At 53.4% G+C, this 16,244-nt stretch overlaps 2 protein-coding genes across 2 annotated transcripts; one reads left to right on the top strand and one right to left on the bottom strand.

The window, feature by feature from the left end:
- Window positions 1-426: 426 nt before the first annotated feature.
- LOC144247484 (protein DBF4 homolog B-like) lies at window positions 427-5,989 on the bottom strand. Its single transcript, XM_077788402.1, has 4 exons — window positions 5,860-5,989; window positions 2,816-3,007; window positions 1,441-1,491; window positions 427-828 (listed from the first exon to the last, which is right to left on the bottom strand). The coding sequence occupies exons 1-4, from the start codon at window positions 5,968-5,970 to the stop codon at window positions 721-723; spliced, it is 462 nt and encodes a 153-aa protein (XP_077644528.1). The 5' UTR covers window positions 5,971-5,989; the 3' UTR covers window positions 427-720.
- Window positions 5,990-6,246: 257 nt separating this feature from the next.
- On the top strand, window positions 6,247-14,926 carry CCDC43 (coiled-coil domain containing 43). Its single transcript, XM_021539886.3, has 5 exons — window positions 6,247-6,479; window positions 9,133-9,220; window positions 11,472-11,607; window positions 12,155-12,210; window positions 13,515-14,926. Exons 1-5 carry the CDS (start codon window positions 6,249-6,251, stop codon window positions 13,700-13,702), a joined length of 699 nt encoding a protein of 232 aa, XP_021395561.1. The 5' UTR covers window positions 6,247-6,248; the 3' UTR covers window positions 13,703-14,926.
- The last annotated feature ends 1,318 nt before the right edge of the window (window positions 14,927-16,244 follow it).

The following is a 16,244-nucleotide window of genomic DNA, read 5'->3' on the forward strand; positions in this document are numbered from 1 at the left end:
GAAAAGCTGGAGCCTGCAGCCCCTGGCACAACTTCTCCCCCAGGGAATGGTCCAAGATGAAGCCAAGAGAACACTTTGAGGGACAGCCCCTCATTTGCTCTCCAGCAGAGCTGGAGGCTGCTGGGGCTCTGTGGGAAGGAGACCCTGGCAGGGGCTGTGCAGCACACAGAGCAGAGCCCAAGGTCTGGCAGCCCCAGAGGCTGAGCAGAGCCCAGGGACAGGATCCAGACAGGCTCAGCCACAGCTGTATGTCACTGTCATCAGACACTCAGGAGCCTTTTACTCCACACCTATTATTAGTAGCAGAGTTCCACCATCTGCCTTTCCCATCACCCCCTCCCCATCCATCACAGGGACAGGAGGTGCCTTCCAGAACAGGTCCTCAGACACCAGCACTTCCTAATTAAACCCAACCAAATCCTGCCTGTATCATGATTGTACTTCCAGGTTAATTAGTAAAAAAGGTCTTTTTGGAAAAAATTGAGATACTGACCAAGATATTGACATTTCCTAATGTTCCACCTTCAGTACATGACAATGTAGCCTGTGTTTGCAGTTGCAAATGTGACAGCGGCACATTCTGTACACACAAATCTGGTGTTTGAGGGCAGACCCGGCCCAGCCAGGATGGCATCACTCCAGGATATTTGTTTGCAATTTCTTCCTTCTGTTCTGCTATTCTTACATCACCTCTGCTCCACCTCTCTCCAAAATCCCTCATTACCAGCAGCCTCCTTGCACCCCACAGTGAAGGATACCATCCACATGCAGGATCTGGACTCCCCACAGGCGAGCGTTGGCGAGGATGCTGCTGCCACTGCAGGAGTCCTGCACAGAGAGGTTTGGCAAAGCACAGCTCAAAGCACAGCCACGTGCAGCTCTAAACTGAGCTCAGAGCCCTTCCTGCTGCCCAACTGACAGAGCAGAGCGTGGCTGTTATTAAAATCAGGGCACAGCAGTAAAGGATCGAGCTCATGCTTTATCCATCCCAAATTAATAGCAGCATCTTGGGCGAATGTTTCATCCCTGCTACAACGGCTTCTAAGTGGGCACTGAGATTTATCTGGCCACTTGTGGCCTCAGGGAAAGGACTACAGGGGAGCCTTTTGCCCCAGCTACATTGCTTTAGTTCTTCTTAGGCTAAAAATTCATCTAACAACAGGCCTTGTGTTAATAATTCTCTTGTGTTGAGCACCCAGATGACTGGGACAGGCCTCAGAGGTACAACACTGGATGACATGGCTCCAGAAACAGCAGTGATCAGGAGCACTACACAACATTCTGCAGGCCACAAGCAACTGTTTTGTGCCTTTCCTTGCCCCAGGATCTGCTCTGTCAGCAAGGCGGGGGCTCTGCAGGAAGGCTGGCACTTGGTTCTGCTCTGCTCAGCAGAGCTCTGAGCACACCCAGCCCCAGCAGAGCCCATCCAAGGCTGCTCACCTGGTTCTTCATGGCCTTGTTCAGCAGCTCCTTCCCCCGGCTCAGCAGCGCCTGTGGAGAGAAGAGACACGAACAGGTCACGGCAAAGAGCTGGAGAGCAATGCTCCCTGGGGATGCCCTCACTCTGCTGGGCTCATCTCTGCCAGGGGAAAGTGCCTTTCAGAGAAGGCAAACTGCAGAGAGGACCACTCAGCTGCACCACCAGCACCAGCCAAGGCTTGGAATTATTGACCAGCAGGGAAATGAAGGCTCCAGAGTGAGCCAAGAGGAAGCAGCAATTTAGCTTGCAAACTGTCTGCTGCATCATGGAATTGTTCAGGCTGGAAAAGCCCTGTGAGGTCATCAAGTCCAGCCCCTCCCCAGCACGGCCAAGGTCACCACTGACCCACGTCCCCAAGTGCGACACCCACAGAGTTTTTCAATTCCTCCAGGGATGGGGACTCCACCACTGCCCTGGGCAGCTGTGCCAGTGTTGGAGAAGCCTTTCCATGAAGGAGTTTTCACTAACATCCAATCTAAACCTGCCCAGCACAACTTGAGGCTGTTTTCCCTTGCCCTGTCACTTGTTACCTGGAAGAAGACCAAGCCCCATCTGGCTACAACCTCCCATCAAGGAGTTGTAGGCAGATCAGGTCCACCTGAGCCTCCTGTTCTCCAGGCATCTCAACATGCAGGCCAGGGTTAGGAACACTGAACCAACAGTCTCAGCAGATTGGTTCAGCTCTTTGTAAGACAAGGGACAGTGCTGGGAGCCAGGACAGGGGACCAAAATGGGGAGAAACCTCTGCAGCTCAGGTTTCCCACTGCAGGTGGTTCAGCTCCAGCTGGCAGATTCCTCAGGCCTGGACTGCGGCAGCTGCCTTTCCCAGCCACAGCTTCCAGCAGACACCACATTCAAGGTGGGATGTTGGAGTTTGGCCACAGGCATTTCTGAGCAGAAAGCCCAGCCCCAACAGGCAAATGGGGCCAGGAAAAGCCCCTTCCTGCAGGAGGCCCTCATGGATCTCCTCCCAAGGTACAGGGGCCTTGCCCTGTGACTGTGAGTACCAAGAGTCTGCAATGGTTTTCCCTGTCTATATTTCTCTGTTTTTTCTCACCACACTTCTGCCTGTTCCCTCATGAAGCCAGCCTCCACATCCCCTGCCATACTAGCAGATTTCCTTCATTATAGCCCAAAGCTGTGACATGGACATTTGAGGAGACAGAGATGACAGACACAACCAACAAGAGTATGAATAGGGGCAGCCAGGGAAACGGGAACAGAGCAGGGAATAATCCACACAGAATATTTGCTCAGAGCAGGAACAACTCCACCTTCCAAAGCTGGCTGCAGATTCTACCCTACAGACCCCTTGGACAAACTTATAGCTCTTACAGTGGACGGTGGCTTCTGGCGAGGTCTGGCTGGGGTCCCTTTGGGGGCAGCAGGCACTGAGCTCGTGGATTTTGTGCCTTCTGCAGCTGGGCTGTTCTGCTTCTCCTCCCGAGCCCTGGCCTGGCCCCGCTTGGCCTCTCTGTTGCTGGACACCACGCAGGTGACTTCTTTGCTGAGGAAGCTTTCGGTCACCTGCAGCGAGAGAGAACAGAGCAGCTCTGCATGTGTCTGAGCCCGAGCTGACAGAGCCCTGCTAAACAAAGCTGCTGGCCCTGGCTCAACCCCCACACAGCCAAGGGCTGCTGGCAGCAATCACATTCCTTCTTTCCTTCCATACTGACCAGGAGATCCTGTGATGCCCTAGAGATTTACTGCAAATAGTCACCAGAAATTCAGATCCAGACATCCCTGACTGTCACCACCACCTACTCCTCACACAGTGCTTTCAAAAAAACCCCCAACATCTGAGGAAAAGGGTCTGGACATCATAGATCAGCCTGGAGGAGCTCTGTCCTCAGGAGAACATAACCAGTTTTAGAAAAATAAAGGAGAAAGTGAATAACTGAGCAAGCAGCTCCACAGACAACAGGGCAGGAGGGAACCAGAGAGATGCAACATACACACACCTTTGCACAGGAAAGAGGTGGAAACCCAAAAGTTTGGACACTAATGATATCGTAAGCCAATAACGACTTGGCTTCTCAGAATCTGTGCAGGGGGCAGAGAGTCACAGGGCCCAGGTGTGAAGCCCTCAGGAAGATAAAGATCTGGGCAGCCCAAAATAACAGCTGCTGAACAAGCTGGTTCTGCTCCATTGCAGAATCCCTGTAGGTGGAGATTCCCAAACCATAAAGTGGGTGTGAAGTGCCACAAGGGTTACTGCAGGCTGTGCTGCAGGCACAGAAGAGAGGCAATCACAACCTCCCCATCCAAATGACACTCCAGAGTGCCACCAGCCCCATGCCAAGTTCCAGGTGCCACATGCAAGCCCAAGGCCACAGGATGTCCTGGGTCCTGAATTACACACAGAACTTGGGCTCAGATATTGCTGCCAAGGAGCTGCTCCACGGACAGTGGCTGTGGTGTAGGTCAGTATCTCCACAGAAAGCAGAGGAATGAGAGCTCCACTGCCAGAGGACCTAATTTCAGAGAGGGAGGGTCAGGATGGTGTGTGGGATGGTCAAAGTCTAAGATTATTTCCAAGTAACACAGCAGCTGCATAGAGGAGTAACTGTCTGCTGGAGCATGGGGTTCTCAGACTTGAGGATGCCCAGCTGGGAAAGAGATGTTCCAAGAGTGGGTGGCACATCTGGGGGAGGGCAGAGAGAAACCAGCAAGTTCAGGACAAAGGTGCAATCCATGAAAGGGAAAACACCTTCCCCACGTGTGTGTGCAGCCAGCATCTGCTCAGGGCTGAAGGGATACAGCATCAGCAAGAATTAAGATTTTACACTGTGTGCGTGGGAATCAGAAAAACAAAAACTTCCACAAACACTGAAGGATTTGATCTATAGCCTTAGAAGAAGCTTAGATTTATATAAAAATACAATACACACACATTAAGCAGAAAAATAATAAACTTACATTGCTATAGTTGTAAGAAAGATATGCCTTAAGTAAGTAAGAAACTATATTAATAAGATAGTGAAGTTTATAACGTATAGGTATAGTCGTATAGAATAAACTAAGAGTTTAGAAGTTATAATAAAAGAATATGTGTACATGTAAAATAGAAGCCCACTAGACAAAAGTATCCACAGTACAACAAAATTAAGATAAGTTAAAAAGGCAAAAATAAACCTTGTAACATCTATTAGTTAAAAAAAATAATACATTATCTTGTAATAAAAACTTATAACTACTCTTGAATTATAACCAACAAATTACTCCCTTAAAATCTCACGACCTCTAAAACTAATATTTATCTATATAATAAATCACTCTTAACCCAAAAATAACCCCATTCCTTTATTACTAACAGTAACAATAGTAAGGGTGTACATTGTAGGATTTAAGTTTTGAGGTTACATGAGATGATCACCTCAGAGAAATTAAAGGGCTTGAAAATAAACAGTAGCAACTGCTAGAACCAAGCTGCGCACAAGAGCAATAAGGAGGCTGAAAGATGAACAACAGGTACAAACCCATGCTCAGCTCCAGCTTGAGGGACTGAGATGATGCTACTTTTTGAAGGGCTTTGGGACAGGAGATAAGGAATTGATGAGGAATATCAGCAGCGAAGAAGCCTGGAGGCCATGAAGGATGCCACAGGGCTTGACCCAAATAACAGCTTCCCAGGGAAAAGGGTCCAGATGGCTTTTCTGGGCAAGCAGTGATAAAAGCACACCATAAGAACCTTGGTTAGCATTTCCCTACTTTACCCTATGTTGAATTCCATTCGGAAGTCCCACAATCTCCCTAAAAGATTCAAGTGCCACAGGCTGTTGTCAGCGATGAGGGGGAAGCACGCACCAGGGGCACCCATCACCCCACATCCAGTTACCACCCTGGAGCCGCAGTCAGCGCCCAGCCCCCGGGAAGCGCTCCAGGACCGAGTGACCGTCACTGGAAGCGCCTCCATGGCCAGGGAGCGGCTCTCACGGTGGTCACCAGCCCCGGCCCGAGCAGGCAGCCAAGAACACCCGGGATGGTGGGAGGGAAAGAGGCGCTGTCCCCAGGAGAACATAACCAGTTTTAGAAAAATAAAGGAGAAAGGGAAGAACTGGGCAAGCAGCTTCACAGACAACAGGGCAGGAGGGAACCAGAGGTGAAACATAAACACAGCAGTCTCCCCAGCCCCGCCGGAGCAGGCACCGGGAGCCCCCGGGATGGTGGGAGGGAAGGGGATGGGGGCGACCCCCAGCAGCCCCCCGGGGCTCCGGCCGCGGGGGGAGGAACCGGCCACCGGGAAAACAAGGAAATCAGGAAACACTGAAAAATGAGCAGAGTCAGAGAAGGGGCGAGGCCGCCCCAAGACACCCCCACAGACCGCCCCCACTGCCAGGGACCCCTCACGGCCCCGGGTCGCCCCGGCCCGCGCTCACCCCCCCGAGCCGCCCGATGGCCTCCGCCAGCTGCCGGGCGCTGCGGCCGCTCGGCAGGTCCAGGTAGAAGGACTGTCCGCGGAGGGGCCGCGGGGAGGCCGCGCCGGCCATGGCCCTGCCCGGGCCCGCCGCTCCTCCGCGTTTAAATTCCGCCGCCGCCCCGCCCCTCACGGCGGCCGCGCAGGGACGCGCCGCTCGCCGCGAAGCCGCTCTCCGGGGGAAGGAGCGGCTGTGCCAAGGGCGCACACGGAGCACACCGGGCCGCCCGCCCGGCCCCGCCGCTCCCGTCCGGGCACGGCCGCACCGGCCCCGCTCCCGCTGCCTCCGCTCCGCCGGCGCCACAAGCTTGTCCCGCCGCGGCCGCCGTCCCCTCCCTCTGCAGGCCCAAGATGGCGGCGCCCGGCGGGGCGGGCGCGGCGCCGCTCCCGGTCGCGATCCCGATGCCGGCCCCCATCCTGCTCCCGGAGCCGCCGCCCTTCCCGGCCTGGCTCGCGGCGCGGCTGGACGCGCTGGGGCTGGACCGCGCCGTGTACGGCGCCTACATCGAGGGGCTGCTGCGGGAGGAGGAGAGCGACGAGGAGCGGCTGGAGGCGCTGCGGGCCGTGCTGGCCGCCTGCCTGGTGAGGGGCGGGGGTCGCTCCGCGGCCCCGGGCCGGCGGGGTCTCGCCGTCCGCCCCGCCCCGGTGGACGCGCCGCGCTCCCGCCGGGGCGCTGCGGCCTCCGCGGGCGGCTCCCCGCAGCCCTGGCGCGTCAGCCGCTTCCCGGAGCGCGGTACCCCCGAACTGGGAGCGCACCCACTCCCAGGGCTCCTAATGCCCCCACCCGCCAGCCTTGCGGGGTTTTCGGTGTTGTGTGGGGAGGGGTTTTGCGGCAGGCTCGGGCTGATGGAAGCTCTGAGGAAGGGGCTGTTCGTGGGGAGCACAGGGATCCCCCGGTTTGGGTGCAGCGTTCACCGCGAGCTGGGCGGCCTGGCAGCGCCAGGTGGGCGTCCAGAGGTGACTTTGAATGGTAAATCCTCTGGCAGGAGGTTGTGGCGGTGCTCTCGTGCCTCACACACGCCTTGTCCGTCAGGAATCGGATCCCGCTGGGCTGGGACGGACAGGAACAGCCGTGGGTGGGCAGGGCTTGCTTCTGCTCTTGCCAGATTCCCGGGAGCCGGGAGAGAGCAGGGAGGAATTTCTCTTCGGTAATCCTCCTTGTATGATTTTTGCAGTGGCTGTGTCCCGGGATTTTTTATAAATGGATGCTTCATAATGTAAAATGTTAAGTCATGAGTAGTGCTGATGTTGGGAACTGTCTGCTCAGCGGCTGTCGCTGATTTCCTCCCAAAATATCAGTGTGGGAGCACAAAACCCAGAGGGACTGGGCGGGTACAATCAGCTTTTTGTTATGACAGGTATGACACCGTTCCTTCTGTGCACTGACTGTGCCATTCCACTTTTAGGGTTTCTTAAAAGTCAGAGCACCCTCCCCTGCCGGCCCTGTCCCCACCCACCCTGGGGCACAGCAGTGAGCTCCTTCAGCTGTGGCAGTGCAGCTTTGAGCGTGAAAGAGCTGGAAAACCAAAGGTTGCATCCTGAGGGATGGAGCCAGATGTCTTTGCAAAGTGCTGCTCTGCAGTAGTCAAGGTTAATTAAGCTCCCTGTAATTGCCAGACTTCATTCCATCCCTGTCACTGTGCCTGGCCCACTCCAGGCCTGGGAAGTGTGTCCTGGCTGAGCAGTGCTGCCTGGCCTTGCCACTGATGTTCCCCTTTCCTGATATTCTGTTTTTTTTCTGCAGTTTCTCCTTCCTGCTCAGTGCTGAGCTCCTTTCTGTGGTGCTGCTGCCAGGACTGAGCAGCTCTGGGGTTCCCATGTCCCTCCAGTCCAGGCCTGCCCCAGTCACGCCACAGCCACAGCTGAGTTGAGCCTCGTTTGCAGTTTCTGGCTCACTTTGATTTTTCTGCCTTTCCTGTAAAACATATTTGTCTCTTGAACCCTCAGACTTTGTAATTACTCTTTGTAGTCTGTTCTTTTTTAATATCTTTTTTGTTTCTTTATTTTTAGACTCTGTGCTTATTTCTGTACTGACTTTTGAAACAGTGTTTTATTTGGTGAATTTGGGGGTTTTCTTGCCAAGTCCCTTCTCATAGTTCCATACACAAATTACAGGGGATTTTTTTGTTCACTTGTTTGTGTTTCACAAACCTTATTAAAATAAGCTGACATCTCAGGTGACATCTGCTCTCATGTCTATGGTTCCTCAGTCCTGATCATGTCTTGCACTAGTGATTTTCTACCATTCCTAATCAAGAAACTTAAAAATGAGTTATCTTTCTGTCCAGTTCTTCTCTTTAAACCATACAGAATCCACCTCACTTGTATTTTCTATGGTTGATTTTTCTCTGTATTTACTGCATGCCAAACCAAGATAATTTCTTGTTTTTTGAAAATACTTGGTGGTGGCCCCTGAGCTCTGTGACCCCCATTTGTGGTGTTTGGCTCTCCTTTGTTCCATGGAGCAAATGCCAGTCAGCTCGAAGACATCCAGCACCTTTAGGTAACAAATTTTAGCAGGGGAAAAAGCCACCTTCAGGAGTACAGCTGGAGAGAGGAGCAGCTCTGCAGGGCCAGGAGCTGCTCCAGGCACCATGGCTGGGATTCCCCTGAGGTTCTGTGGTGAGACCATGGCGAGGCAGCAGTGCCCCTGCAGCCCCTGGAGATCTGCTGGAGCAGAGATTCCCCTGCAGCCCCTGGAGGAGCCCCTGCTGGAGCAGGGGGATGTGTCCCACTGCCACTTCTGTGTTTAATGTTCCAGGCAGGTCAAGGGGGACCAGGATGTCCCTGCAGGTGGGAGGTGAAGGTCTGTCAGCACCAGCACAGGGGTTCCAGCCCTGCACTGGCCCTGACTTATATCCCATGTAATTTACTCCCTTTAGTGAGCTTGGCATGGAGGTAGCACTGAGTCACTTCCCTGTGGCCTTGCTCAGGAAGAGAGAGGATGCAGGACTGGAGGCTTTGGGAGCCAAGACCCCCAATGGCCTCCTGGGTGTGGGCAGGGCCGTGGCACCTGCACAGCCATCCTTGTGTCAGAGCTGTCCGTGTGCACAGTGACCAGGCACGGTGTGGTTGTGTCATCCCAGGGAAACCAGAGTCCTGTGTGTAACAGGCAGGCTTGAGGTGAAAAGCTGTTTCTGAGCTGACTGTTGGGTGTGCAGATCCTTTGTAGCTGCTGCTTTTCTTGTCTGACTGGTGCTGTTTCAAGTCTGAGGAGTCTCTTTTCCCTTTCTAGGAAGAAGATCTCTTGAACGATGTGTGCAGGGAGGTTGTGGAGAGGTGGTCTGACTCCCAGGTCGTTGATTCCAAAGAGGAAAAAGAAGGTAGAGTGCTGTGCCTTGGGGTGCTGTGCCCTGGTCTCAGTGTGGGGTGACCTGCAGGGCTCAGCTCAAAGGGAATTTTGTGTTTGTCCTGGTAGGAGTTAAACCAGTGCTGCCCCATGGCTGCAGGTCTGACCTGCCTCTCACTCCATTGCTGCTCATTTACTCTTTCATCTGGCATGGGAATGAGCAGCTTCACTTTGGGCTGCCCCAGCATTTGCTGCTCTTTGGGTTCATCATCCTGCAGGGGAAGTGTTTTGGGTCTTTCTGGTTGGTTGGTTGGTTTTTTTTTTTTTTTTGTTGTTTATGGGGTTTTGGCCTTCTGTTGTTTTTTTTTTTGGTTTAGCATCAGGTTTTTTTGTGGTGATTATTTTTGTTGATTGTTTGTTTTGGTTTGGTTTTTTCGTTGATTTTTGTTTTGTTTGTGTCCGTCCCCCCCCGTCCCCCCCCCCGCCGTGTGTGTGGTTTTGGTGCAGGTTTTTTTGTGTGTGTTTTTCTTCTTCTATAGGATTTTTCTTTTCTGATTAAATGGTCATTAAGCTTCAGCCCAAAGCATTCTGTGGTTTTTTCAGAAACCTCCTTTCCCAGCACGTCCAGGGCTGTCTCTGCTCAGTGCTGGCACTGCAGCTATTATGGTCTAGAAACCTGTGCTGCTTCTGTCTGTGGCAGTCTGGAAAGGAGCTGGTTTGTACAACTGCAGTGCCCCTGTGGAGAGCTGGGCTGTCCCTGCTGCTGACCCCAGTCACATGTCTGTATTTCCTCTTCCAGCATTTTCCCTTACAACTCTTTTTTTTTTCCATGAATGCTTGCTGGAGGAAGCTCTGTGAGGCTGTGGATAAACTGTCACTGCTCCTTCCCCAGCCCCACTGTGCCTGTGTCCCCTTCCTGAACCCATCCCTTGTCCTCAGCTGGGAGCCAAGACCTGGCCTTGTCCGTGTGTGGGGTTTGTCCTGGTCCCTGTGCAGGGCTCTGGATGCAGTGGAGCTGTGCTGGGAGGATTTGTGGTTCAAGCACAGATCAGTGACATTGCAGTGGCACAGGCCTGACAGGAGGTTGTGACAATGGAACGTCCCTTTGGTGTAAATCCTGCGTTTTGTTTGCTTGGCATTTTCTTGTTGCCTCTGGTTGTGAACAGCACATTGTCAGTGCCCGGTGTCACCCAGGAATGGCTCTGGCAGCACGTCCCTGGTCACTGCACCAGCCCCAGCATCCCCCTCTGCCTCACCCCCTGCATGGACACAGCAGCTCCACCACTCAGCAGCTCAGTGGCTTTCCCAGAAATCCTGGAAGTCTGCTCTTGGTCTGACCTTGCCTTTGGCTGGGGATAGGGAGAAGTTAGTGCTGTTCCATACATTAAGTAAAATAAATTCCTATTTAGGACAAGTGACTGGGGTTGCTGGAGCTGCTGCTGGGCTCCTCCTGCTCCTGCCAGTGCTCACCCACAGGGATTTTTCTTATTATCAAAAGGCAGCACAGTGTGTCTAGGTTCGTGGAATTCCAGGGTGAAATTTTATCAGTGGGGTTCCATACAAGGATAAATCCCCACTGAACTGTGTATCCACTCAGAATACCAGAGTCCTGAGGATAAATGATTAACAGACTAAAAAAAACTGGCATCAAAACCCAGATGTCATTTTAGGAAGTGGCAGTGGAATTTCAGTGTTAAAACATAAATCAGCTGTTGGTCTCTCTTGGTTGGAAAGAAAGGGAGAGCATGGAACTGATCCCTCACTTCAGGTTTTCAGAATTTCTCTTTGATGGGGATTAAGTACATATTTAAGTAAACTTATTAAGCTGCTTTGAAGTGGAAGAGAATGTGATTTGGAGTCAAATGGATTTTCATTAGCCAGAGCCTGACTGATTCCAGTTTCATTGTGAAACTTCCCTTACTCCAGGAATAACAGTGTCTGTGGTGGCTGGGTGCAGCACAGGGAATTCCCCCTCCAAGAGAGAAGCCCCATCACCTCAGGGTGTCAGCCCCATGCTGGCCCTAGCCAGCCCCGTGGTGGCTCCTCAGCAGCTCCATCTCTCCCAGATGCCAGCTGGAATTCCCCAAAGCAGCTGGCTTTACCAGCACGGCTAGTGCCCTTGGGAGAAGCTCGGGGGTGTTTTTGGATGTCTCCCTTTGGGTGGGTGCATTTCCCCAGGACAATGTCCCTGCAGGACACGGGCTGGGTGGGAGGAGGCAGTGACACCAGGGGCTCGGTGGCCGTGTCTGTGGCCTGGGCTGACACTGTCACTCCTCTCCTGCCAGATGAGGTCCAGGCCATCGCCAGCATGATGGAGAAGCAGGCCAGGATAGTGGTGAAGCCCAAGGAGGTGTCCCAGGAGGAGAAGCAGAGGAAGGCTGCTCTCCTGGCCCAGTATGCCAATGTGACCGACGAGGAGGAATATCCTTTTCCTGCACTGCTCAGGGCCCTGAGGAGAGCTGGGGAAGCCTTGCAGTCTTCCTTGGATAAAATAACTGCCATGGACAAAGCATGGAAGCTCCTTGTTTGTGGAGTGCTGCGAGCAGATGCTCCTGGGAGGGTGTTTGTTCCCACCAGCACATAGCTGTGGCACTTTGCCCAGCCCAGGTGTGTGGCAGGAGAGCAGTGAATGCCCCCATCCCTCAGCAGCTGGTGCTGAGTTTCTCTCTTGATTTCCCAGGAGAAATCTGCTGAAATAATCCTTTACAGAGAGTGTGTGGAGTGGGAGGGTTAGAAGTTAACTCTTCGTGGTGCTGAAGAGTGAGTTCTTCCCTGCCCAGCAGAGTGAATCGTAGGCAACTGCATCTGGCCCTGGAGCAGCAGGAGCTGAGGGTGGGAGCTGTGCATACCTGGTCTGTGAGAGTCCAGCTGCTTCTTCCTGGCTTTATAAGGCTGTTATTTGAGTGAAGTGTGGCTGTAGAGAGGCACAAGATCATTACTAATGTCTTTGTTTCCTTAATTCTCTCACTGGTGGGGATGAACAGGATGGATTGACGACAGCTGTAAATATTGGATCAGAAAAATGTATCCTTTGAATTCCTGGTGACCCAGGCTGCTTGCCTGGTGAGTGCAGGCAGCCTTCATGGTGAGTTTCCCATCCTTCTCTCCCTGTGCTAGTCTCCCTGTTTCTGTAGGGCCACCTTTTAAGCTTGGGGGTTGTTTTTCCTCTCTGTGTACCCTGACCTTGCTCAAAGTGACAGTCCGTGTGCTCTGTGTGCAGCACTCACACAAACCCTGCCATTCATTTCCTTCTCCTCCCCTCTTTCCCTCTTCCACCTTTTTGTAACTTCATAGAACATGCTTATTGATAAGGACAGTGCTCCCAGAACATCAGGTTAATGTTAACTGGTGTTCAGAGAGGGAAATCGTGTTAGGAATGAAGCTTGGCAGGCCATGGTGCAGCTGAACACTCAGGGTGGGCAGGACCAAGGGGCCTGTGTCTGTCTCAGAATTGGGGCCATCCTTGAGCTCCCAACTGGCAAATTTAAGAAGGAAGCAGGTTTTATCACATAATTAAATATGAAACCTAAGTTATTCTTGTTCCTATGTTAGGGACAAGTGTGTACGTGTCTGTCTGCACATACACGCATGTATGTACACATATGTATGTATTCAGACGTGTCACACAGAGCTGCAGTGAACCCACTCGAGGCTGTGCCCTGTGTGTTTGCTTCCTTTCAGGTTTGTAGGGGTTTGACATGTATTTTTACACATCAGTCTTAAGAACCAGTAGGCAACCTCATTTTTCTAGGAAAAAACATAGAATCACTAAGGTTGGAAGAACCCTCTGGGATTGAGTCCAACCACTCCCCCATCACTGCCAAGGCCACCACTAACTCCTGTCCCCAGGTGCCAATGCCTGACCACCCTTTCTGTGAAGTAGTTTTTCCAATATCCAACCTAAGCCTCTCCTGGCATAACTTGAGGCTGTTACCTCTTGTCCTGTCCCTGTTCCCTGGGAGCAGAGCCTGGTCCCCACCTGGCTGTCCCCTCCTGTCAGAGAGTTTTGGAGAGTGAGAAGGTCCCCGCCGAGCCTCCTCTTCTCCAGGCTGAGCCCCCCCCAGCTCCTTTTCCCACTCCTTATCGGACTTGTGCTCCAGACACTTCCTTCTCTAGGAGTGGGTGTTTTTCCAACCTGACTTTTCTTTCTGAAAAAGCAAGAGAGATTGCTTCTCCTTTCTGCATTCCCCATTTCCCAATTCCTTACCTGCCTGGTGAGGAAATAGGGAGTCAGAAGGTGAGGGGGGAGGTAGAACAAACTTCCCATGTGCCAAGGCACCTTCTCCCGTGACCTCAGCCAGAGCATTGTCGGCCTTAGCCCGCCCCAGCGCTGTTCCGAAACACCAACGTGGAGGATGTCCTGAACGCCAGGAAGCTGGAGCGGGAGCTGCTGCGGGATGAGTTCCAGAAGAAGAAAGAGCAGGATAAACTGCAGCGGGAGAAGGACAAGCTGGCCAAGCAGGAACGGAAGGAGAAGGAGAAGAAACGAACACAGAAAGGCGAGCGGAAGCGGTAGCTGGTGATTTCCAGTTGGACTCTCAAAGGATAAAATTAATTCTGAATATGGTGTGTGTTTAAAAAGCAGCAAGAATTCCAGGCACGTGGCCAGGAGCAGTTCTTGGGAAGCGGTGCCTTTTTTTTCTTGTTTTGTTTTGTTACATAGCAGAACAGAATCTCTGAGCAGCTCCTGGACTCAGTGTGCCCTGTGCTTGTGGTATCAGTGTCCCAGTCAGTGCTTGTGGCCAGTGTCTGTACCAAAGAAAGGTGAAGTGATTATGTCATATTGTTAAATTGATCCATTTTTACTTCTGACCACCTGGGAGCAGAGCATGGTGTAGGAACTGCCCCTGCACTGGCCAAGGCTTGAGCTGAGCTTGTCCTGCCACGAGCCAGGACACGCTGCCCCAAGGCACACATGAATTCATTGACACAAGCCTTGAAAAATATCTTTGCAAATCCCTGTGTTTGCACTGCTGAGGCCAACGCTCTGGCCCTGCTCGGGCTGGGCCGGGGGAGCAGGACTGGAGCTGAGATCAGCACAGAGCGGGGCTGCAGCAGAGGAGTGAGATGTGTGAAATGGAGGTGAGCTGCAGTGATGTGACTCCATTACCTGTGGACTGTGAGTGAGGGAAACACCGCCCAGGCAGGAGCATTGGCCTCAGCAGCAGCAAACCACACTCCTAACGCAGTTTTAAGACTCCAGAGAGCTGGAAAATGGTGCTCCCCAATGTTCTGTGGGGTGAACGTGGATTGTTACTTCCATGGCTGTTGCCAGGGTGAAGCTCTGAAGCTGGTTTGGCACAAGCAGGGTGAGCAGGAAATGCACTGGGGATCACTGCCCATTGGGCACAGCTGCTGTCAGGAACTGCAGTGCTCCTCCTGAATGCTCCTTCTCCCTCCAAAGGGCTCATCCCTGCTACTCCAGCCTTTTTGTGATGGTGTTGCCCACTTGAGGAAGGAGAACACTAATCCTGTGAACTGAGGGGCAAGGAGGGGCTGTGGGAGGAACGGGTGTGCCTGGGCTCTGTGCTGCAGCATGCTCTGGGTGCCTGCTTGCTGTGAGGTGACCTGTGCTGAGCTCCTGTGCTCCTGCAGTCCCAGGATGCCCAACCCAGTGCCATTTTCAGCACCGCGCTGACTCCAGGGCTAGGCCTCCCCCTCAAGCTGCTGCTCTGTGTGTGTGTGAGTTTCCAACTGCTTTGTCTTTGGACTTGAATAATAAATCTTGATTGGCCAAGAAGTGGGGTCCTCTGAGTGATGTTGCCATTCATATTGGCAGTGCCAGTGATGTGTCCTTGCTGGCCCCTTGCCCAGCAGCGGCATTTCTGAAGGGTCCCCTGTTGCTGCCTTGGTGCAGATTCAGCTTCATTCAGGCCTTGTTTCTCAGGGCTGTGGTGCTCTCTTTCCTGGGAGCTGACCCAGCTGTGCTGCTCCCCAGGGCTCTCTCCCCAGCCTGGATTGGTCTGCTGTGGCGGTTCCTGGTTGGTATTTCAGGTGGCTCAGGCAGCTGCCAGGGTGTGGGACTGCAGTGGAACAGGGCAGGGGCAGTTCTTGAGGGAGGGAGTCACTCAGCGCCAGCTCTCACTTCCTGGTGCCCTGGAGCCCCATACACCAGCCCTGGGCTGAGGCTGGGCGAGGCACTGGCTCTGCCTGGGCCCGAGGCAGCCCTGGCCCCCTGCAGGGCTCAGGAGGCGGGCAGCAGGGGCCATCGCACCTCCTGCTGGCATCCCACTTTCTCTGGGAGCAGCTGCTGCCAATCTCTGTCAGCCAAAGTGGCTTTTCCTGGAGCTCTGTGACCTGGCACTGAACTGGCCAGCCCTTGGCTTCCAAGGAAAATGCAAGCTGAGGGCTGGAGCTGCCTACCTGCACAGGCACAGCCCACCTGAGCCTGTCACAGCCTCCTGAGACCTTTTGTTGTGAGGGTCAAGGGAAGGGCAGTGTTCACCTCTTCAGGAGAGGAAGGCCTGAGCCAGTTCTGCAACTGCTGTGCTCCAGAGCCTGTACAGGAACAACAGGCTACATTGTGTGTGCACATCCACAGGAGTCTGCATGGATGCAAGAAGGGCACAGTCACACACACAGTGGGAACTGGCTCCCACAGCCCTGCAGATCCCTCTGCAGGCACCACTGTCCCTGCACTCAGCCAGGCACAGGGCTGGGCCAGACTGTTTTGTCTGTCTGGCTAAACCTCACTCTGCTGTTGTAAAAGGCCCTGTCAGGGACAGGGATCAAGCAGCTGTCCTGGGGCAGAGTGGAACTGCAGTAGCATAGCAGCAGCCAGTGGTGTTGTAAACTCAAAGTGAGCTGATGCTTCCCAGCCCATGAGGCTGCAGGGGTGCCCCCGCTGCCCACCCCATGGTCCTGTCCCTGCCCCCTAGAACTGTGGGCCCACCCCTTCCCATGCCAACAGTTTGTGCCATGGATCAGGTGCCCAGGCAGGCAGCAACTCAGCTTCTGGAGCTCCAACCACTGCTGCTCCATTCAGGACAGTCAGCAGTGCACAGCTGGCACTGACAGCACAGAGTTATTTATAGAGCAGGAATACTCTGGACTCACCC

The sequence above is a fragment of the Lonchura striata genome, chromosome 25 (genome assembly GCF_046129695.1).
Source record: "Lonchura striata isolate bLonStr1 chromosome 25, bLonStr1.mat, whole genome shotgun sequence".
NCBI lineage: Eukaryota > Metazoa > Chordata > Aves > Passeriformes > Estrildidae > Lonchura > Lonchura striata.